General features: G+C 45.5%; 1 protein-coding gene across 3 annotated transcripts in view; it reads right to left on the reverse strand.

Moving 5' to 3' along the window:
• DHX9 (DExH-box helicase 9) overlaps window positions 1–23,366 on the reverse strand; it is a 132,897-nt gene that overhangs the window by 29,697 nt on the left and 79,834 nt on the right. For all 3 annotated transcript variants that reach the window (XM_063939769.1, XM_063939770.1, XM_063939771.1), the window contains 16 exons: window positions 21,591–21,727; window positions 21,384–21,473; window positions 20,945–21,106; window positions 10,712–10,789; window positions 9,743–9,934; window positions 9,506–9,647; window positions 9,167–9,249; window positions 8,894–9,050; window positions 8,474–8,577; window positions 7,768–7,981; window positions 1,693–1,787; window positions 1,372–1,445; window positions 1,066–1,218; window positions 795–955; window positions 304–415; window positions 62–223 (listed from right to left, as the gene is read on the reverse strand). In XM_063939769.1, the coding sequence (XP_063795839.1) occupies window positions 62–223; window positions 304–415; window positions 795–955; window positions 1,066–1,218; window positions 1,372–1,445; window positions 1,693–1,787; window positions 7,768–7,981; window positions 8,474–8,577; window positions 8,894–9,050; window positions 9,167–9,249; window positions 9,506–9,647; window positions 9,743–9,934; window positions 10,712–10,789; window positions 20,945–21,106; window positions 21,384–21,473; window positions 21,591–21,727 (2,116 nt within the window). The remainder of the gene's footprint in view (window positions 1–61; window positions 224–303; window positions 416–794; window positions 956–1,065; window positions 1,219–1,371; window positions 1,446–1,692; window positions 1,788–7,767; window positions 7,982–8,473; window positions 8,578–8,893; window positions 9,051–9,166; window positions 9,250–9,505; window positions 9,648–9,742; window positions 9,935–10,711; window positions 10,790–20,944; window positions 21,107–21,383; window positions 21,474–21,590; window positions 21,728–23,366) is intronic.

The following is a 23,366-nucleotide window of genomic DNA, read 5'->3' on the forward strand; positions in this document are numbered from 1 at the left end:
AAGTTATTGAGGCATAGGCTCCATATCAAACTTTTCTCACTAGTTTTACACATGATAATACCTTGCATCATCCCAGGCCTGAAACACAGACAGCAGCGCCACGTGGTCAGAAAACCGATTGCCGGAAAAGTTCCTATGCACATATCCCAGCCTACGACCTTCACTGATGAATGGCTCAGGGAAACAGGTGGCAGCAGATATTGTGCAAAGAGCATCGCCAACACTGGAATAGGACACAATAATTTAATTCTCTACTTCAGAAACCAAATTATTTACTTTTACACAGATTCTTAATGTACTCACTAGAATATACAGCCCATGATCATCATCTTTCCCAGTCGCGGCTCTATTGGAAGTTTCGCCAAAATTCTTCCCAGAGGAGTCAGCTCATCATTGGAGTCCAATGCATCCAGCTCTAGAAATGAGTATGCTGCTTTACAAACTATTGTAGGACACCTCACATGCTGACAATCAGCTTTCAGAAATCTATACAACTATCGTATTTCTAAATGCCCCACCACAAGGTGGATTTGTTAATCATGAAAGGGGAAATAGGGAAAACCCCATATAATATACAATACTGCTTCTAATAAAGTATAGAGAAGAGCCAACAGGCTTCTCCAATAGGGGGCACTTATTTCCTACTTAAGAGTCCCCAGTACTTCCATATGCTAGATTCACATGAAAACTACTGTCTCCACGTCCCAGGGGTCATCCACTAAACTTACAGGCATGTCGTTTTTGTTATATTACAATTAATGCCCTGAATGATAAACTTACTCAATACAACATACCCCTTAGTGTGTGTTCCGCTTCTATCACAGCATCCAGTGGAGGAGGCTCTATAGCCTTTGACAGGAACTGACCAATGCCTCCCAGTCGCAGAAGTTTAATGCTCAGAGAAACCTCATGCAGAGGAGTCCTGAATATTTCTGGTGTAAGGTGAGTCTCCAAACTAGAAAATACAGGACTTAGATTGTAAATGTTTGGGCACTGCTGCATCTCTGCTACAATATCATACAGGACAAATCATGTTCTAATGTCAGTTAAGAGCCACTTCCTCACCGCTCATAGCGTGCCCTGCTGCACAAGTGGAAACAGAAGCCGGCCCCCACGCGTCCTGCTCTTCCCTTCCTCTGCTCAAGATTGGTTTTAGAAGCCCAGACTGTGGCATAATTGGTCATGTTGTTGTGCGATGTAAACAGTTTAACTTTTTGCCTGTAATTATAGAAATCAATGCTTAAAATGGCTGATGTTACATTATGAATAACCAGCAAACAAATCAGGAACATAACTGTGGTATATTATTCTATACCTGGGACAGTACACAGGGTGATGTGGGCAACACAAAAAAAAAAAACAATGACTTACTTGCAGGAATCTATGACATAAACAACATCGTTTATAGTGATACTGGTCTCAGCAATATTTGTGGATAGAATAACCTGAGGGGGAGGGGAAAATAAAGCAATTAGCCAACACTACACATCAGAGTCCTATTCGTCCCATCAGTGAACATGTATCAGCCAGCAGATGCTTTTATGGTACCACAGCCTGTGTATGAATTAAACTGCTCTTATTTACCCGAATTCACAACACTTCACACAGCACTCAAGCTGGAAAAATATTGAACACTGCGGCGTTACCAGAACTACCTATTTTCATTTAGTATAAAAAAAATATCAGCGTTACCTTGATTACACCATCTGGAGCTGGATCAAACACCTTTCTTTGCTCCTCTCGTGGGATTTGGGAATGAAGTGGCAAAATTCGATAACTGTGGCTGCCTAAAAACGAATAATCAGATGGATAGAAAGAAAAAAAAAAAAAAAAAAAGAAGATTTTACTCACCGGTAAATCTATTTCTCGTAGTCCGTAGTGGATGCTGGGGACTCCGTAAGGACCATGGGGAATAGACGGGCTCCGCAGGAGACTGGGCACTCTAAGAAAGATTTAGTACTACTGGTGTGCACTGGCTCCTCCCTCTATGCCCCTCCTCCACACCTCAGTTAAGGAAACTGTGCCCGGAAGAGCTGACATTGCAAGGAAAGGATTTGGAATCCAGGGTAAGACTCATACCAGCCACACCAATCACACCGTATAACTTGTGATAAACTTACCCAGTCAACAGTATGAACAACAACAGAGCATCAAACAATGGATGCCAACATAACATAACCCTTTACTAAGCAATAACTATATCCACGTATTGCAGAAAGTCCGCACTTGGGACGGGCGCCCAGCATCCACTACGGAATACGAGAAATAGATTTACCGGTGAGTAAAATCTTATTTTCTCTAACGTCCTAGTGGATGCTGGGGACTCCGTAAGGACCATGGGGATTATACCAAAGCTCCCAAACGGGCGGGAAAGTGCGGATGACTCTGCAGCACCGAATGGGCAAACACAAGGTCCTCCTCAGCCAGGGTATCAAACTTGTAGAACTTAGCAAATGTGTTTGAACCCGACCAAGTAGCTGCTCGGCAAAGCTGTAATGCCGAGACCCCTCGGGCAGCCGCCCAAGAGCAGCCCACTTTCCTTGTGGAATGGGCTTTCACTTATTTTGGATGCGGCAATCCAGCCGCAGAATGAGCCTGCTGAATCGTGTTACAGATCGAGTAATGGTTTGCTTTGAAGCAGGAGCACCCAGCTTGTTGGATGCATACAGGATAAACAGCGAGTCAGTCTTCCTGACTCCAGCCGTCCTGGCTACATAGATCTTCAAAGCCCTGACTACATCAAGCAACTTGGAATCCTCCAAGTCACGAGTAGCCGCAGGCACCACAATAGGTTGGTTCAAATGAAAAGAGGACACCACCTTCGGCAGAAATTGCGGACGAGTCCGTAATTCTGCCCTGTCCATATGGAAAACCAGATAGGGGCTTTTACATGACAAAGCCTCCAATTCTGACACACGCCTAGCCGAAGCTAAGGCCAATAGCATGACCACCTTCCACGTGAGATACTTTAGCTCCACGGTCTTAAGTGGCTCAAACCAGTGGGATTTCAGGAAACCCAACACCACGTTGAGATCCCAAGGTGCCACTGGTGGCACAAAAGGGGGCTGAATATGCAGCACTCCCTTAACAAACGTCTGAACTTCAGGAAGAGAAGCCAGTTCCTTTTGAAAGAAAATGGATAGGGCCAAAATCTGGACCTTTATGGACCCCAACTTCAAGCCTATAGTCACTCCAGACTGTAGAAAGTGCAGAAATCTGCCCAGCAGGAATTCCTCTGTAGGGGCCTTCCTGGCCTCACACCAGGCAACATATTTTCGCCATATACGGTGATAATGCTTTGCTGTCACGTCCTTCCTAGCCTTTATCAGCGTAGGAATAACTTCCTCCGGAAAGCCTTTTTCCGCTAGGATCCGGCGTTCAACCGCCATGCCGTCAAACGCAGCCGCGGTAAGTCTTTGAACAGGCAGGGCCCCTGTTGCAACAGGTCCTGTCTGAGAGGCAGAGGCCATGGGTCCTCTGAGCATTTCTTGCAAATCCGGGTACCAAGGTCTTCTTGGCCAATCCGGAACAATGAGTATTGTTCTCACTCCTCTTCTTCTTACGATTCTCAGTACCTTGGGTATGAGAGGAAGAGGAGGGAACACATAGACCGACTGGAACACCCACGGTGTTACCAGGGCGTCCACAGCTATCACCTGAGGGTCTCTTGACCTGGCGCAATACGGTTGCAGCTTTTTGTTGAGACGGGACGCCATCATGTCTACCTGTGGCAGTTCCCATCGATTTGTAATCTGAATGAAGACTTCTTGATGAAGTCCCCACTCTCCCGGGTGGAGGTCGTGTCTGCTGAGGAAGTCTGCTTCCCAGTTGTCCACTCCCGGAATGAACACTGCTGACCGTGCTTGTACGTGATTCTCCGCCCACCGAAGAATCCTGGTGGCTTCCGCCACTCTGCTTCTTGTGCCGCCCTGGCGGTTTACATGAGCCACCGCGGTGATATTGTCTGACTGAATCAGCACCGGTTGGTTGCGAAGCAGGGGCTCCGCTTGACTCAGGGCGTTGAATATAGCCCTTAGTTCCAGGATATTCATGTGCAGACAAGCCTCCTGACTTGACCACAACCCTTGGAAGTTTCTTCCCTGAGTGACTGCCCCCCACCCTCGGAGGCTCGCATCCGTGGTCACCAGGACCCAGTTCTGTATGCCGAATCTGCGGCCCTCGAGAAGGTGAGCACTCTGTAGCCACCACAGAAGAGACACCCTGGCCCTGGGGGACAGGGTGATCAGCCGATGCATCTGAAGATGCGATCCGGACCATTTGTCCAACAGATCCCATTGAAAGATCCTCGCATGGAACCTGCCGAAGGGAATGGCTTCGTACGATGCCACCATCTTTCCCAGGACTCGCGTGCAGTGATGCACCGACACCTGTTTCGGTTTTAAGAGGTCTCTGACTAGTCACAAGCTCTTGAGCCTTCTCCGTCGGGAGAAACACCTTCTTCTTGTCTGTGTCCAGAATCATGCCCAGAAAGGGCAGACGCGTTGTAGGAATCAGCTGCGACTTTGGGATATTCAGAATCCAGCCATGCTGTTGCAACACTTCCTGTGAGTGCGCTACGCTGATCTGCAACTGCTCCCTCGATCTCGCCTTTATGAGGAGATCGTCCAAGTATGGGATAACTGACTCCTTGCTTTCTCAGGATCACCATCATTTCTGCCATTACCTTGGTAAATATTATCGGTGCCGTGGACAGACCAAACGGCAACGTCTGGAATTGGTAATGACAGTCCTATACCACAAATCTGAGGTACTCCTGATGAGGCGGATAAATGGGGACATGCAAGTAAGCATCCTTGATGTCCAGAGACACCATAAAATCCCCCTCTTCCAGGCTTGCAATGACCGCTCTGAGCGATTCCATTTTGAACTTGAATCTTTTCAGATAAATGTTCAGGGACTTTAAATTTAATATAGGTCGGACCGAACCGTCCGGTACCACCACAAACATTGTGGAATAGTATCCCTTCCCCTGTTGAGGAAGGGGAACCTTTACCACCACCTGCTGGAGAAATAGCTTGTGAATTGCCGCTACCACTACTTCCCTTTCTATGGGGGAAGCTGGCAGGGCCGATTTTAGGTAACTTTGAGGGGGCATCACCTCAAATTACAGCTTGTATCCCTGAGACACAATCTGTATAGCCCAGGGATCCACCTGTGAGCGAACCCACTGGTGGCTGAAATGTCAGAGACGCGCCCCCACCGCTCCTGGCTCCACCCGTGGAGCCCCAGCGTCATGCGGTGGATTTAGTGGAGGCCGGGGAGGACTTCTGTTCCTGGGAACTAGCTGTAAGGTGCAGCTTTTTTCCTCTGCCCCTGCCTCTAGCAAGAAAGGAAGCACCTCTGACCTTCTTGCTTCTTTGTGCGCGAAAGGACTGTATTTGGTAATACGGTGCTTTCTTCGGTTGTGAGGGAATATATGGCAAAATGTTTGACTTCCCAGCAGTAGCTGTGGAAACCAGGTCCGAGAGACCGTCCCCAAACAATTCCTCACCCTTGTAAGGTAACACCTCCATGTGTTTTTTGGAGTCGGCATTACCTGTCCACTGCCGAGTCCACAGGACCCTCCTGGCAGAAATTGACATTGCATTAATTCTAGAGCCCAGTAAGCAAATGTCCCTCTGGGCATCCCTCATATATAGGACAGTGTCTTTTATATGCCCCAGGGTCAGCATAATGGTATCCCTGTCTAAGGTATCCATTTCCTCAGACAGATTATCTGTCCACGCTGCTACAGCACTACACATCCACGCCGACGCAATTGCCGGCCTCAGTAGAGTCCCTGAATGTGTATAAACAGATTTCAGGATACTTTCCTGCTTTCTATCTGCAGGATCCTTTAGGGTGGCCGTATCCTGCGACGGCAGGGCCACCTTCTTAGATAAGCGTGTCAGAGCTTTATCTACCCTAGGGGAGGATTCCCAACGCACCCTGTCCTCTGGCGGGAAAGGGTAAGCCATAAGTAACCTTTTGGAAATCAGGACTTTCTTATCTGGGGAATCCCACGCTCTTTCACATAACTCATTTAACTCATGTGAAGGGGGAAAAGTCACCTCTTGCTTTTTCTCCCCATACATATAAACCCTCTTGTCAGGGACAGGGTTTACCTCTGATATGTGTAAAATATCCTTCATCGCTATAATCATGTAACGTATAGCTTTTGTCATTTTTGGTTGCAATTTTGCATCATCGTCGTCGACACTGGAGTCAGAATCCGTGTCGACATCTGTGTCAACCATTTTGGATAGTGGGCGTTTTTGAGACCCTGAGGGCCTCTGCGCTGTAGGATCAGGCATGGGTTGAGACCCTGACTGGCCCGAGGTATCAGCTTTATCCAACCTTTTATGTAAGGAGTTACCATTATCATTTAACACCTTCCACATATCCATCCAATCAGGTGTTGGCACCGTCGGCGGCGACACGTCAGTCAACTGCACTTGCTCTGCCTCCACATAGCCCTCTTCGTCAAACATGTCGACACACGCGTACCGACACTACACACACAGGGGAAGCTCTAAATGAGGACAGGACCCCCACAAGGCCTTTTGGAGAGACAGAGAGTCTGCCAGCACACACCCCAGCGCTATATAACCCAGGGATTACACAGTAACTTAGTGTTCACCCAGTAGCTGCTGTATTATGATTTATGCGCCTAAATTTATGTGCCCCCCCTCTTTTTTACCCTTCTACCGTGATTCTGCAGGGGAGAGCCTGGGGAGCTTCCTCTCAGCGGAGCTGTGGAAGGAAAATGGCGCTGGTGAGTGCTGAGGAAGAAGGCCCCGCCCCCTCAGCGGCGGGCTTCTGTCCCGCGATTTTTAGTAAAATAAATGGCGAGGGCTCATACATATAACAGTGTGCCACTGTTTACATGCAGCATTCGCCAGGAGGTATCTAATTGCTGCCCAGGGCGCCGGCGCCCCCCCCCCCCCCCCCCCCCTGCACCCTAGTGACCGGAGTGTGTGGGTTAGTGTGGGCGCAATGGTGCACAGCTGCAGTGCTGTGCGCTACCTCATGTGAAGACAGGAGTCTTCTGCCGCCGATTTCGATGTCTTCTCCGCTTCTGCCGGCTTCTGTCTTCTGTCTCTGCGAGGGGGACGGCGGTGCGGCTCCGGGAACGGACGACAAGGTCAGATCCTGTGTTCGATCCCTCTGGAGCTAATGGTGTCCAGTAGCCTAAGAAGCGCAACCTAGCCGCAGTTAGTAGGTTTGCTTCTCTCCCCTCAGTCCCTCGTAGCAGAGAGTCTGTTGCCAGCAGAAGCTCTCTGAAAATAAAAAACCTAACTAAAATACTTTCTTATTAGCAAGCTCAGGAGAGCTCACTAAAAGCACCCAGCTCTGTCCGGGCACAGATTCTAACTGAGGTCTGGAGGAGAGGCATAGAGGGAGGAGCCAGTGCACACCAGATAGTACTAAATCTTTCTTTAGAGTGCCCAGTCTCCTGCGGATCCCGCTATTCCCCATGGTCCTTACGGAGTTCCCAGCATCCACTAGGACGTCAGAGAAAAAGGAGTTAACTCAAGAACAAAAGTTCCTTTATAAATCAACATATTTAATTGTATGATGTCCACAATGACCAAATGATAGGCACAGCAGCCAGCAACAAAACATAGAATAATGCTTTTTAAATCGTAACATTTTCATCATAAAAGTTCCTGTAAAAGGAAACTAGCGAAAAAGACAAGGACAACAAATCAGATATACATATGCAAGCCCACTGGATATGTAGGGTAAGAAAATCAATGCAATTACCAAAATGAGGGTTCATCTCAAGATGCTTCTGCATGGTGTGAATGAGGTTCCAGCCAGGCAAAAACACCAGCACAGCCCCAGGTACGTTCAGTGTTTCAATATATTTCAAGAGGGCCTCTATGAGTTCGAGGGGAGTCTCTTTCTCACTCAGCTGTGACATTGAACGCTTAGTCTCTGGGCCGTAATCATCAGTACACACCAGATTACAATTTGCCTGTGGGCACATGCAAAAGGTTATCGTGTGAATATCTGAAAAAGTTGCAATACATATTAGAGATAGACCGCTTTCATTACAAATCACATAATAATAATAATAATAATAATAATAATAATAATAATAATAATAATTCCAGCTCATTAAAATAAAACCACTTATTACACATAATCTGCAATATGTTGCCTGGAGAGTGCTCTAGAAGAGCCTGTACCCATTTACAAGTACCAGAGAAGATGACACAGACTACGGCAGGGAATTCTTGCATTGCAGAAAGGTAACATCAAGTAACGATCTGCACATGATAAACACCAATGTATGGTGAGTAGAGATTATACAGGTGTCACCCTGCCATAACAGGTAATTTGCATGCTTAATGTAAATGAATGGACATTTTAGCAAGAAATGTACATATGGTTACCACTGGAAAAAACCCAAATCTTCATAAATTTGCAGCACCTACATAAAACCTACAGTAAAATGACAACATACCTCTTCATCATCTCCTCCTCCCTCTTCATCTTTGTCTTTCCTTTTTTTATCTCTTGGAGGAGGGATGAATTGAGTCATCTGAATGCAGTCTTCAAGGTAATACTCTGCAGGTATAGATAGGAATTCTCAAGTTATTAGAAAGACCATTTGTTTACGTGTATACAAATGACATGACATATAGGCACATTGTAGGGCTTTTACTGGTTTAAAGCAGTGATAGGCAATGGGCGGCCTTCTAATTGTCCCATGGCCCACATACCATTAATCTCAGTAAGCAGAGAAAAATAAACAAATAGATCATATCTATCTACCTATCACCAATCATTGAGACTCCCGACTCTGTAGCCAGAACGATTCTAAGGAAAGGGTTTAAACTGGTAAACAGAAAGCAAGAAAACATACAAAAGTGAAGATCAGTACCTTGCACTGGAAAAGTTCGTCCGAACACCTCAATGATGGGACAGTTGAAGAAATATTCACAGAACATACTGGTATCTATAGTGGCAGACATAAGGATAACTCTAATGTCTGGGAAAGTTTGAATCACATCACGCAGAACCACCAGCAAGAAGTCAGTCTGGGGGCAGAGATAATAATGAAGCAATGGGAGGTGGAGGAGATTTAATAGCAAGAAATAGAAACCTGGGAACAAAATACATTTTTGCCACCAAATTAAGTACCAACACAACTCACATTAATGTCACGCTCATGGATTTCATCTACAATGACATGACTGATTCCTCTGATGCCAGACTCAAGCTTCCTGAGGAGTACACCTACCGCACAAAATATTCAATTGAAACCATTCAACATATGATTAGTTTATGATTTATTCAAAATAAATATAAACAATTCTAAACCTAAGAGAGATGGACATTAATGTATCAAGCAATGAAGAGTGGAGAAGTTGCCTATAGCAACCAGTTCCTATCATTTTACAGAAAGTACTTGATAAATGCAGTCTCAAAATTGATTGGTTGCTATTGGCAACTTCACTTTTCACTGCTTGATACATCAACTCCAGTTACTTACCGACAGTGCAGAACATAACACTAGCATGAGGACGAGGGAGTATAGACTCAAAACGCACACTGTATCCACAGCTTTTCCCAACATCTTCTCCCCTCTCATAGGAAACGCGTTCTGCCACAGACACTGCACTGATCCTTCGGGGCTGAAAACAGGAATGCCAGTGTTAGGATAAATGTTCTGTGTTAGAATCTTATATACAGGAACAAAGATCATTTACACCTTAAAATATATCTGTACCTGAGTCACCACAATGTTACACTGAGCTGCTTGGTCATTCCGGATGTACTCGTCCAGAATGTACTGTGGGACCTGGGTGGTTTTGCCACATCCAGTAGCGCCTCGTATGATTACCACGGGGCTGCTGTGTATAGCATCCAAGATATCAGTCTCAAACTTCTTGACTGGCAAAGATTCACGTTCACTCAAAATCTGCAAGATATCAAATAATCCAAGAAAATTAGAAATAGATATGAGAAAAGTAAAAATTACATAAACACACTCGTGTGGCAGCTAACACAACTTTATTTCCAAGTAGTTTGTAGTTACTTTCTTACAAAGCATGAATAATAATTACGTTCATGAATTAAACAATCTATACTCTTCTGGTCATTCTAAAAGGTGTGTGTATATATACACGGTGATATGCACTAAGCTTTCCTTACGATTTTGACTATGTAGTCAAAATCGTAAGGAAAATTAGTGCATATTGCCCTGTGTGTACACAGCTTGCGATGCCGATGCGCGGTGCTGCGGGATCTGTATCGCAAGCAAAAATAGACTGTGCAGGCAGCCCAACATTGACTACATCAGTCAAACAGTCAATGCCGGCCTACAGCCGCACTGCGCCGTGTGTACACCGCTTTAATCATGCCACCTTGGTAAACACAATTATGTTCATATACCAGGAGGGGTGAGGGAATTCAATTGTTTTCGGGGCCCAACGGAGCAGTTTCATTGTTCCAAGCACCCATTAATTGTTGCGCTTGTCGTGTCCAAATACATGGGGTTTAGCCACGTATAGTGGCTAAGACAGTCTAAAGTCCTTGTTAAATTGCCCAAACCATGGACTTTTCACACATTTCTTCTCACAACCTTAGGAGAATTGCCCCCTAAATGTCAACCAATAATCTAAATATGGTTGTATAGTCCACTGACTCAATTATCTCTGAAAATGCTTAGGACTTACTGGTGTGATTTTTATATTACCTGCTGTAAGCTCTTATCTTGTTCCAGCTGGTACATCAGCTCATTTTTCAAATCTGCACTGATCTGCTCTTGGGTTGCCTTAAATGAATGTAAAAAGTTATTAATAGCAACACATTTTATCAGAGAAGCATTTTTCACCTTCTCAAATTGGAACAGGAAATTCCTCATCCTTTAGGTCCATGGAAAACATGAACTTGCCTGTAAAATCCTTTTCTAAGAGTCCACAGGTAAGATTGGTTATATAGTGGAGCAAGGGAGCTAGGACACCAATAAGTTAAACTTCTTTACAGAGCAGCAGAGGCTCCCTTCTGCTTTACACCTAACCCATTCAGATCATAGAGCCAGTTACATTAACAAGCATAAGGACAGGGAGAAGGAGAAGAGAAGGAAGGCCAACACACACCTCAAAACACACAATCTGCTGCCGAGATGAGCCGGAACAAAGAAACCCTGCCAGCTAGGCATGTTAGGATAGGCGCCCAGTGTCCTCCATAGACCCTTAAAAAAAACCTTCTCTCTTTTCATACATGGGGAAACTGGGACTGTCAACATATTTGTTTGTAAAAATAGGATTTTGGTACTTACCAGGTAAATCCTTTTCTTTGAATCCATAGGGGGCACTGGAGTACTCTTGGGATATGGACATTTTCCGTAGGAACAAGGGACTGAATATTAAAATTTAGAACTCTCCTCCCCTCCATATCCCAGAGTACCTCAGTGTTTTTTACTGAGCCGAACAGGAGCGATAGAGAGGTTGACAATGGAGAATTACATGTAACAGAACGGACAACAATAAAGTTGACACATAACGTGACTGACAACTAAACAGTTGGCACAATAACCGATAGAACTTGAAACTTGAACCAGTCGGTGAGAATGTGTTACCATACGATTCCCTGAACTTACCGCAAACTAGGTAAAACTGCTCTGGGTGGGCGTCCAGTGCCCCCTATGGATTCAAAGAAAAGGATTTACCTGGTAAGTACCAAAATCCTATTTTCTTTTTCATCCACTAGGGGTCACTGGAGTACTCTTGGGACGTACCAAAGCTTCCCCCGTGGGCGGGAGAGCAGTTTGGCACCTGTAACACTAGGCGGCCAAAGCTAGATGCTGATGCCGCAAACGTATCAAACTTGTAAAAGCGCACAAACTTGTGCACTGATGACCAGGTAGCCGCACGGCAAAGCTGCGTCGTCGAAGCCCCACGACCAGCTGCCCATGAAGTTCCCACAGAACGTGTGGAATGAGCTGTTACTGATGTAGGCGGCTGTAACCTAGCATGAAGGTAAGCCTGACGTATGGTCAGTTTAATCCATCTGGATAAGGTCTGCTTAGAAGCTGGCCAACCCATCTTGGCAGCATCATACAGAACAAACAACGTATCCGTCTTACGAACTGTAGACGTTCGGGACACAAACGCGTAATGCGCGTACCACATCCAACATGTCAACACAGGAACTACTATTGGTTGATTGATGTGAAAGGATGACACTACCTTTGGTAGGAAAGCGGGATTCGTCCGAAGTTCCGCTCTGTCATCATGAAACACCAAATACGGTGGCTTGCAGGACAAGGCACCCAAATCGGAAACACGCCTTGCCGAAGCCAAGGATAGTAGGAAAATTGTTTTCCAAGTGAGAAACTTAATATCCACTTGGTGTAAGGGTTCAAAATATGAAGACTGTAAGAAATCTAAAACCAGATTCAAGTCCCATGGCGCTGTAGGTGGAAGGAATGGAGGCTGTACTCAGAGGACCCCTTGCAGAAAAGTGAGTACAGACGGCAATAGAGCCAATCGTCTTTGAAAGTAAATTGACAAAGCAGATACCTGCACCTTTAGTGTAGATAAACGCAGTCCTCCATCTAACCCAGTCTGTAGAAATAACAATAGACGGGATAACTTGAAAGATGATGTCGGAAACTTCCGATCCTCACACCAACATATATAGGCACGCCAAATTCTGTAATAATGAGCTGCCGTAACTGGCTTCCTAGCACGTAACATGGTTGGTATAACAGATTCTGGAATGCCCTCTCTCCTTAAGAGGGCGGTCTCAACAGCCACCCCGTCAAACGCAGCCGCGCTAAATCGGGGTAAAGGAACGGACCCTGCTGTAACAGGTCCGGACGAATTGGGAGTGGCCAAGGCTCGTCTGCGAGTAGTCCTCGGAGATCCGAGAACCAAGCCCTCCGAGGCCAATGAGGCGCCATTAGTATGACTGTGACGGACTCGCTTTTGATCCGTTTTAGCAACAGAGGGAGCAGCGGAAACGGTGGAAACAGGTACACGAGGCTGTACGGCCACGCGACAGTGAGAGCATCCACCGCCACTGCCTTCGGATCTCGCGTTCTGGACACATACTGGGGTGTTTGGTGATTGTGGCGAGATGCCATCAGGTCCACTTGAGGGTAATCCCACCTCTGGGCCAACATGTGAAACACTTCTGGATGTAATACCCATTCTCCTGGATGAAAATCCAGACGGCTGAGATAATCCGCCTCCCAGTTGTCCACTCCCAGAATGAACACTGCCGACAACATCACTTGGTGACGCTCGGCCCAATTGAGAATTCGAGCTACTTCTCGCATTGCCATGCGGCTTCTCGTTCCTCCTTGTTTGTTGACGTATGTGACCGCCGTCGCATTGTCCGACTGCACCTGGACAGGCTGAGACCGAAGAATGTGCACTGCTTGTCGTAGCGCATTGTAAATTGCCCGGAGTTCCAGGACATTTATAGACAGCAATCTTTCGTGAGCCGCCCAGAGACCCTGGAGCTGACAATTTTGAACTACAGCTCCCCAACCGCTGAAACTCTTGTCCGTCGTTAGAATTATCCAATTCCAGGCGCCGAACCGTTTCCCTGCAGTCAGATTGTGTACATTGAGCCACCAGAGTAGAGATACCCTGGCCCGTGGCGACAACCTCACTCTGTGGTGAATCTGCAGATGCGAGCCCGACCACTGTGCGAGCACATCCAGTTGAAAAGGACGTGAGTGAAGTCTCCCGAACTGAAACGCTTCGAAAGCCGCCACCATTGTGCCTAAGAGGCGAATGCACAAATGTACAGAGACTGTGCGTGGCTTGAGCACCAATCGAACCAGATGACGAATGATCTGTACTTTGTTCTGGTAGGTAAATTCTTTGATTTACCGTATCGAGAATCATACCTAGGAATTGCAGTCGTTGAGACGGAATCAGATGTGATTTCTTGAAGTTCACAATCCAACCGTGCTGAACTAGGACATCGTACGTTAGCAACGCATGTTGGAGGAGCATCTGTTGAGACGGAGCTTTGATGAGCAGATCGTCCAAGTACGGAACTATTGTCACTCCCAGGGATCTGAGATGAGCTATCATCACAGACATCACTTTGGTGAATACCCGAGGCGCTGACGAGAGGCCAAACGGTAGAGCCTGAACCTGGTAATGGTTCTGCCGGATTGCAAACCGCAAGAACCTCTGATGAGGTGGCCAAATCGGAATGTGTAAATACGCATCTTTGAGATCCAGCGCAATCATGAATTCCTGTGGCTCTAAACCTGCAATTACCGACCGCAGAGACTCCATCTTGAATCTGTAGTAAGTGACGTACTGATTGAGGCCCTTTAAGTTCAATATTGGCCTGACCGAGCCATCCGGCTTTGGTACCACAAACAGACTGGAATAATAACCCTGCCCTTGTTGGTGTACAGGGACCGGAATCAAAACTGCTGACTCCAGCAGAGACTGAATGGCAAGTTGCAGAACCGCCCGTTTGTCGTCCGACACAGGCAGTCCTGTCTTGAAAAACCGCAGTGGCGGGAGACAGTCTAACTCTATTTTGTAACCTTTTAGCACTAAATTGCGGATCCACCCATCTGTGGACGTCTGGAACCACGCCAAATGGAACGTCTGAAGGCGTGCTCCCACAACTGGAGATCCAAGATGGGCTGGGAGTCCGTCATGCCTCTGGCTTGTCGGTGACCTTAGCGTCTTGACGACTGGCGTTGGTTTGTTGGAAACCACGCCCTCGACCTCGTCTACCGGCCGTGGCTGGTCCCCCCTACCACGCCCTCGAAAGGGCTGAGGCCGAAAGTATTTGAACGCCGGGCCCGAGTATTTCCGCCTAGGCGCCGTTGGAGGCAATGGTAAGAAAACAGACTTACCACCCGTGGCCTCTGCAATCCATTTGTCCAATTCAGGACCAAACAACTTCTCGCCACCATAAGGTAACGCCTCTATACCTCTTTTGACCTCCGCTTGCCAAGAGCGCAGCCAGAGTGCTCGTCGTGCTGCAACTAGGGACGATGAAAGGCGAGAAGTGAGCTGACAGACGTCAGTAGAAGCTGTACATAGATAATCATCAGCTTCCCAGATTTGATCAGCGAGAAGTATAAGGTGATCGTCATGTAGGGCAGACTTGAGTTCTGTTATCCATACCATGAGCGCCTTAGTTACCCAAATGCCAACCAACCCAGGTCTAAGCAACACTCCTGCTGCTATATACATGGATTTTAGCATAGCTTCAATTTTACGGTCTTTAAGCGTAGTAGCCGTTGGTACTGGTATGGTTTATTTCTTTGTAAGTTTAGACACAGACGAATCCACCAATGGCAGATTCTCCCATGTAGCTGTCACAGACTCCGGAAACGGGTAACTAGACTTAAATCTGCGAGGTATAGAAAACCGTTTATCCGGATTCTTTCGTGTTTCCAGTAACATCTTAAGAGATTCCGAAACCGGAAAACACATCGGAGTCCTCTGTTGTTTAGCAAAGACGACTTCATCATTTGTCAGAGGCTCCTCAGATTCTGTAAACCTCAGAGACTGACGCACCGCTCTGATGAGATTATCAATGCCTGGCTGTCAAAATCTTCACTATCGGACTGCTGGTCTACTTCGCCCTCCTCACCGTCATCTTGCGCAGTGAGATCTGGCATAGAATCATCAGACTGTAACATAGCAGAAACTGGTAAATCATAAGACAAAGTAAATTTATCCCTTCTACCCAAAATGGACTTAGACTGTTGGCAAGGCTGAGACCCCTCCGGTAGTCCTAGCGGTCTCACCCTAGACTCAGATCTTGCCGCTCCTGTCGAGCGGCGGCCAATTCTGATTGCAATCCAGCCATGACATCTGCTAGCATAGCCCATGGAGGGTCCGGGGATGAAACCGGCTTAGACAGCGGAGCAGAGATTGTATTCGTAGCTGAATCCACCAAACATACTGTACATGTGGTAGATCCATCCGGTAACACACTGACAGACATGGCAGTGCTTTTTTGGTTTTGCCGGTGCCTTACTCATTATGCAGACAGACAATACAACATACAAAGACAGACAACCTGCACGATTCAGTAAATAGTACTAAGGTGTATACATATATATTATATATATATTATATACACACACACACACACACACACACACACACAGGTTGAGTATCCCATATCCAAATATTCCGAAATACGGACTTTGAGTGAGTGTGACATAGTGAAACCTTTGTTCTTTGATGGCTCAATGTACACAAACTTTGTTTAATACACAAAGTTATTAAAAATATTGTATTAAATGACCTTTTGGCTGTGTGTATAAGGTGTATATGAAACAAATGAATTGTGTGACTGTACACACACTTTGTTTAATGCACAAAGTTATAAAAAATATTGTTTAAAATTACCTTCAGGCTGTGTGTATAAGGTGTGTATGTAACATAAATGCATTCTGTGCTTATATTTAGGTCCCATCACCATGATATCTCATTATGGTATGCAATTATTCCAAAATACGGAAAAATCCGATATCCAAAATACCTCTGGTCCCAAGCATTTTGGATAAGGGATACTCAACCTGTATATATATCTGGCAAAGTGTAGTGCATGTGGCCAGTACTATATGAAACTGATCCCAAATTCCCACCAACACCCCTGCACCTCCGGTGGAGTAGAGATGTAGTACAGGAACGTTCTGGAATCACAAACTGGAAGACAGGAAGCAAGATTAAAATGGCCACCATGCCTCACAGTGCAGGGTATATGTAACAAGTGCAGCCAACCCTGTAATATAGGCTTAACAGCCTATTTCATCAAAGTCACCCCCCTTATGCAGCCCTCCGCTAATGTCATCTCCCCTCCCCTTCTGCTCCCTCCCCCGTGGCCCGCTGTCTGAGCGGGAATTACCGGGGCACGGGTATCTCACTCCCAGCGCAATCAAGGTGCAGGGAGCGCAGTCCTACAGCGGCACCGGCGGGTGTGAGCGGCGGCCGGCGGGTCTCAGCGGTGGAGGCGGCGCTGCTCGGAGTGGTTGCCAAGGCGGCCTGTCAGGAGAGGTGGGTGCGGGCGCAGTGAGAGCGGCGTCAGTGAACAGTGTCCCCACACAGCGGGGCGGCAGCGTGCGCTGACCGCCCCGTACCCCCAGCATACCCGACTCCAGAAGCGAAGGCTGTGACGGGGCTTCTATCTGTAAGCTCCGTCCAGCTGTAGCAGCAGCCAGGCAATGAGCTGCGTGTGGCTGTGAGGGTGCTCTTTGTGAGGACCGACACGCCATGCGCTGCTCCGTGCAGCGGCACTATCCAGGACCCAAGTTTTTACAGAAACTGGGAAGAGATGTGCTGTGAGCAAAAAATGTGAAAGTAGAAAGAAAAAAAGAAAAAATATTCAAAGTAGTGTGGTTAAGCTCCACACAAGCCCTGTTGCTACGAGAAGCACAGAAAAAACACTGAGGTACTCTGGGATATGGAGGGGAGGAGAGTTCTAAATTTTAATATTCAGTGCCTTGTTCCTACGGAAAGCGTCTATATCCCAAGAGTACTCCAGTGACCCCTAGTGGATGAAAAAGAAAAATACAAACAGCAAGTAAAGAAATGTACATAAATAGTAGAAAATGATGTCGCAACTAGCAAGCTAATGTAGAGTAGAAAAGCAGCAATGATAAATTAGGTTTACATAACAGACAGAAAAAAAAAAAAAAAATAGGCAAAATATGCTCAACATCCAGTCTCAACAGGGGAGGAACGATCCCAGTACTATGACCTAAAACCCATTTGTGGTATAGGGGAGGCAGGAGCCCATGTCTCTCTCTCTCCAAGGTAAGGCAGGCAGAGAGAAAATCAGCGTTTGTGGAAGGGAGCAAGAGGAGAAGCAAAGTATCAGGTAGCCGTGATCATGCACACGCCAAGAAGTGGGGGAGAAGCCAACGGTAAAGGCTGTCCTCGTCTGGCAGACTCCCAGGCAATTGTGCCACCATTAAATATAGTGCCCCCATTACAAAAACTCTTCCCTGGTGGTCCATTGGGGGTGTAGAGACTACCTTGCCCCACCGCCAACTGTGGATAAGAGGCAGCTTGTTTTTCCTCTTAATTTACATATTGCCAAGTTCTACTTACTCCATGCTGTCTTAGCTGCGTAGAACCTCTTTATGATATCTTGCAGAATATTTTTAAAAGACAATAACCCACAAGGATACCTCCATGGACTCCTCCATTACCTCACCACCTTTCTGGTGAGAAAACCTTAAGACCGGTATGTACAAACTGCGGCCCTCCAGCTGTTGTGAAACTACATATCCCAGCATACAGACAGTTTTGCTGTCAGTGCATGCTAAAGCTGTGTCACGGCATGCTGGGATGTGTAGTTTCTCAACAGCTGGAGGGCCGCAGTTTGGACATGCCTGCCTTAAGACATTGCACCGACTTAGCAAAGTCATGTGCCCAGTCTCGTCCTGTGGCCACTAACGACTAACCAAAAGCATTCGCATGCATGGGATTATTCACTAGTTTCCGTGAAAGAGGTAGAGGTGCAGGTCACTTAATGTAAATATCAAAGGCCGTGAAAGAAGCCTCTCTACTGTGCTCTCTGCTATGAAAGTCTCCACTAGATCACTCCAATTGTTACTCTGCAGCTGGAGCACTCGAAGGCGCAAGATCTGGTGGCCAAATGTCCACTCCTGGTTAAAAACCAAATTCAGATACAAGACCAGCGTATGTATAAACTTTATCCTCTCGGAAAATAAGACAGAACTGTGATGCCATACTTCTCAATTGTGAAAGAGCCTTATTGGTCCATGACCGGACCGAATTAAAACAATGTCCGTCTGTCCTATTAATGTGGCATAATTATGGACTATGAGGATGTCATAACTGATTAAAATGCTGTCTGAAGCAGGTCAGTGTTTCCAGCATTCGTGCAGATATAGGCCATGTTTTTTATCAAATAATTAGCATATGAATACCTACAGTTTACGTGGGGTGCTATTGCTAATCCTCGGTTGGGGACAATGCCATATGAGTGGAGAAATAAACAGTGATCGCACTAAGTTTACAAGTATGTGGGGGCCAGGGTACCATCACTATTTTTGTTTTTCAGAATTGCCATATGCTTCATATGCTCATCATATCTGACACTTGCCCTCAGACCAGCCCACACGCCATCAGTTCCTCCCACATGCATTTTATATGGCATCAAACCTCCTCTGCTCACAAGCACTTAAACCAGTAACAGGTAAAACGGTGTAATTATCTCCTCTACCAGTCAGTATCCTGAGGAGGGGGCTGTAACAAATACATTTGGGGGTGGTTCAGTGAAATGCAGCAACTTGAACTGGTACCATTCACTGGTAAAATGATTTATATATCTTGTTTATAAACCATTGCAGTTGGGGAAGTGGGAGTGGGGGTTGGGGGGAGAGGTATTTTAAATTACCCACCGGTAAATCCTTTTCTCGTAGTCCGTAAGGGATACTGGGCGCCTGCCTCTGCTTCGCCTTCCTGCAAGCTGGTCTTGTGTGCAGTTGTCATGTTTCCTCCTCTCAAGTATGTCCAGCTCCTTCGGACACAGCTTTCCTAGACTGAGCTGTGAGGGAGGAGCCAGCACACCCTGTGGAAAAAATTTACAGTGCATCTGCTCCTTTGGACCCCCATCTATACCCCATCATACAAAGTGTCCCCAGTATCCCATATGGACTACGAGAAAATAATTTACCGGTAATTAAAAATAGGATTTTAATATCTACCGGTAAATCCTTTTCTCGTAGTCCATAAGGGATACTGGGGAAAACTGGTACGATGGGGTCTAAAGGAGCCAGTGCACTTTAAATTTTCTTCACTGGGTGTGCTGGCTCCTCCCCTCTGTGCCCCCTCCCACAGGCAGTTCTAGGTAAAAAAACATGCCCGAAGTAGAAAGGACATATACAAGAGAAGGAATATGAGAACAAAGGGTGGTGAGATTTATACACCAGCACAAGCACACCACAACCATATAACAACCAGCAACGGCTGGTAACAACAGCTGAACAGGTAACTAAAGAACAAGAACCTGCAGAAAAGTCCACGCACTGATGCGGGCGCCCAATATCCCTTATGGACTACGAGAAAAGGATTTACAAGTAAGTATTAATCCTATTTTCTCTAGCATCCATAAGGGATATCGGGGACAAATTAGTACGATGGGGACATCCCAAAGCTTCCAGAACGAGCGGGAACGTGCGGAGACTGCTGCAGTACCGCCTGCCCAGGTTGGGTATCCTCTTTGGCCAAGGTATCAAATTTGTAGAACTTCACAAGAAAGTGTTCTTCCCCGACCAGGTAGCAGCTCTGCATAGTTGCAACTCCTGAAGTGCTTGCGCCTTGCAGGCAGGAAGACAGACCTTCTGAGCCACCATGTTCAGGATAATTCCGAGGAAATGGAGATGCTGGGTTGGCTCCAGGTGGGATTTTTGAAAATTCAGAATCCAACCGTGGTGTGACAACAGGGGTGTCGTGCGGTAGATTCTGTCCAGCAGTAGTTCGTTTGATCCAGCTTTGATCAGCAGATCGTCCACGTAGGTTACAATATTCACGCCCTGAATCCTGAGTTGGAACATCATTTCCGTCATCACTTTGGTAAAGACCCTTGGGGCTGTGGCTAGGCCGAAGGGTAGCGCCTGGAACTGGTAGTGTCCCTCCAACAGAGAAAATCCGAGTTAGGCCTGATGAGTTGTCCATATCGGGCAGTATAATACGTGCATGAACACAATACTTTTTTGAAAGATTTCAAAATTGTGATGAAGGAAAAAAATATTGTAAAAGTAGTTAATTTATTTTAATCAATTACATTTGACTAAAAATGTAAATAAAGCACCTTAGGACGAAGCAGTATACACAATACACCCACTTTCTTGCAAATAGATAAAAATATAACTATGCTGCAAATAGAACATCTTTATTATATTTGTATAGTACTTGTACCTTTCCATAGAATGCCATATATTAATACTCACAAATGCCAGGGGACCCTCATCAATATTGCTGCTGGTCCATGGGTTCCAGTTCTCCTGTGGTGGTGACCATGGTACCACTCCAGAATGACTCTGCCGCTGAGATGGCTCAAAATGTACCAACTTTCCTAGATTAAGCGACACAGGCTGACTGGGATCCTCAGGCTGTGAACAAACAGCGCGATGCAGAAGGAACATTACAAATCAAACCAATCACACATAATATAAATATAACTATATATCTCTATAGCTATATATATCTATATCTATCTATCCTCAAACATATGCCTAGCACGCCAATGTAATATAAGCAGCCTGCTGCGTGCCCTCCTTTAAAACTGATGCACAATCTTTAAGTCTCAGGCACTCAAGGACTCTCAAATGACCGGACAACCCTACTGAGTCTAGCAAAAACTCGAGAATGGAAGAAAAACATACTTACAGGAAAGGGCAACTCAATGTTCATCTCTTCAAGGACACCAAGCACTTGTTTTTGGATATCAGGACTAAGGTTCACTTGGTATGGTTCCACCTGTTCACAATAACCAAAAAAAAAAAAAAACATGAATAATCCTAACTAAGTTTGTGCCTCCACAAAGTTATATGCCCCTATATGGCACAAGTAATTTGTTTGCTACATGTAACTTACAGATTCTCCCTCCTTCTTCTTTGTTATTCCAGTGTATGGTTCGATAACTCCCAAGTGATACAGCTGGCGCACCATTGATAGGGCACAAGACTGTGCGGCCAATTTCTTGTTGGAGCCATGTTCTCGAGAAGTGATCCCTACAAGGCAAACATTATTGGTAACAAAGGCTGGTATCACAATTTAATATAATTAAGAGGCATCCAAAATTGTGCAGGTCTCAGACAAGCCTAATCACCTTTCATAGAAGGAAACCAGAATTTTATCAAAGACCTCTGTTTGAGTATGTACACTTTTTTTAATGGAAGTAAATGAAATTAAAATTTAAAAAAAAAAACTCAAAAGTTTCAATGCCAGCGTACAAAATGATTTCTAATGGAACTTAGTATCTCCCCAATGTCTACAGATGTCAATGCTGCAATAACAATGCATGGAAAATATTTTGTATTAAGGATAGTCACAAGCGCTTTTTTTTTTATTTTTTTTTTACAATGATCAAATAAAAGTTGTGTGTGTAGTTGTGCGACCAGGGGAGTTTTCAGTGTGACAGATGCTTTAATGGCTCAGTAACCAGTTCACAACAATCGTATTCCCTTCTCAGGAGTGATCCACGGACGAACTTCTAAAATGAGACCCTAATACCAGAGTACACCCAATGTAATACATCAATTTCAATATTTGATTATTTTAATTAAAAGGATATAAATGATTAAAAACAATTACAATAATCAAACATTGTATTTTTCATGGGCCAGAAGTATACTTGGCTGACACCCCTTCTGTGGAGAGCTCAGAGACAGCCAGTTTATCCCACTTATAGACCAGTGGTAATCACCCAACGCGTTTTGTCACTCACAACTTCCTCAGGGGTATGTATTGGATGTGTGTGGGGTATATTATTTTCAACTTGAAAATTAAGTGCATGTGTAATATCAACTTGATAAAAGGGTTACTTGTTGATTTCAGTACAACATTAAATGGGTTGCTTTCAGCATAACATTAGGTGGGATACCTTCTACTCAGATTTTTAAGTACAAAAGTAACTTGTTGCTTTCAGGACCACAATAAATGGGTTGCTTTCTGCACAGCTCTCCATTAGATGGACTGCATTCTGCACAGCATTAGGTAGGTTCCTCTACCCAGACTCTTAAGCCCTTAGACGCTGTGTGTAAAATGCCGGCAGTTGTGATCTCTGTGAAAGTCATCAAGACTGATGTGTCCATCATCTGATGCACTAAGTTTACTCGGTCGTCCACTGTGTCTATGGTCCTCGATGTTGCCTGTTTTTGTGCTTCAATGCTGAGAAATACAGACCGGTACTTATCCATCATGCAATACCATCAGGGAGGCGTCTGATTGGCTCCAAATTTATTCTGCAGCAGGACAACAACCCCAAGTATACTGTAGATCCAATGACATTAATTACTATTTTCAGCATAAAGAAGATCAAGGAGTCCTGGAAGTGATGAAATGGCCCCCCCAGAGCCCTGATCTCAACATCGAGTCTGTCTGGGATTACACGAAGAGACAGAAGGATTTGAGCAAGCCTACATCCACAGAAAATCTGCGGTTATTCTCTAAGATGCTTGGAACAACCTGCCTGTCGAGTTCCTTCAAAAACTGTTTTGTGCAAGTGTACCTTGAAGAATTGATGCTGTTTTGAAGGCAAAGACTGGATACACCAAATATTGATTTGATGTAGATTTCTCTTCTGTTCATTTACTTCCATACCTGCCTAAAACTTTTGCACAGTACTGTATAAAAATGAACAACATGTGG

This window comes from Pseudophryne corroboree, chromosome 9 (assembly GCF_028390025.1).
Source record: "Pseudophryne corroboree isolate aPseCor3 chromosome 9, aPseCor3.hap2, whole genome shotgun sequence".
Lineage (NCBI taxonomy): Eukaryota > Metazoa > Chordata > Amphibia > Anura > Myobatrachidae > Pseudophryne > Pseudophryne corroboree.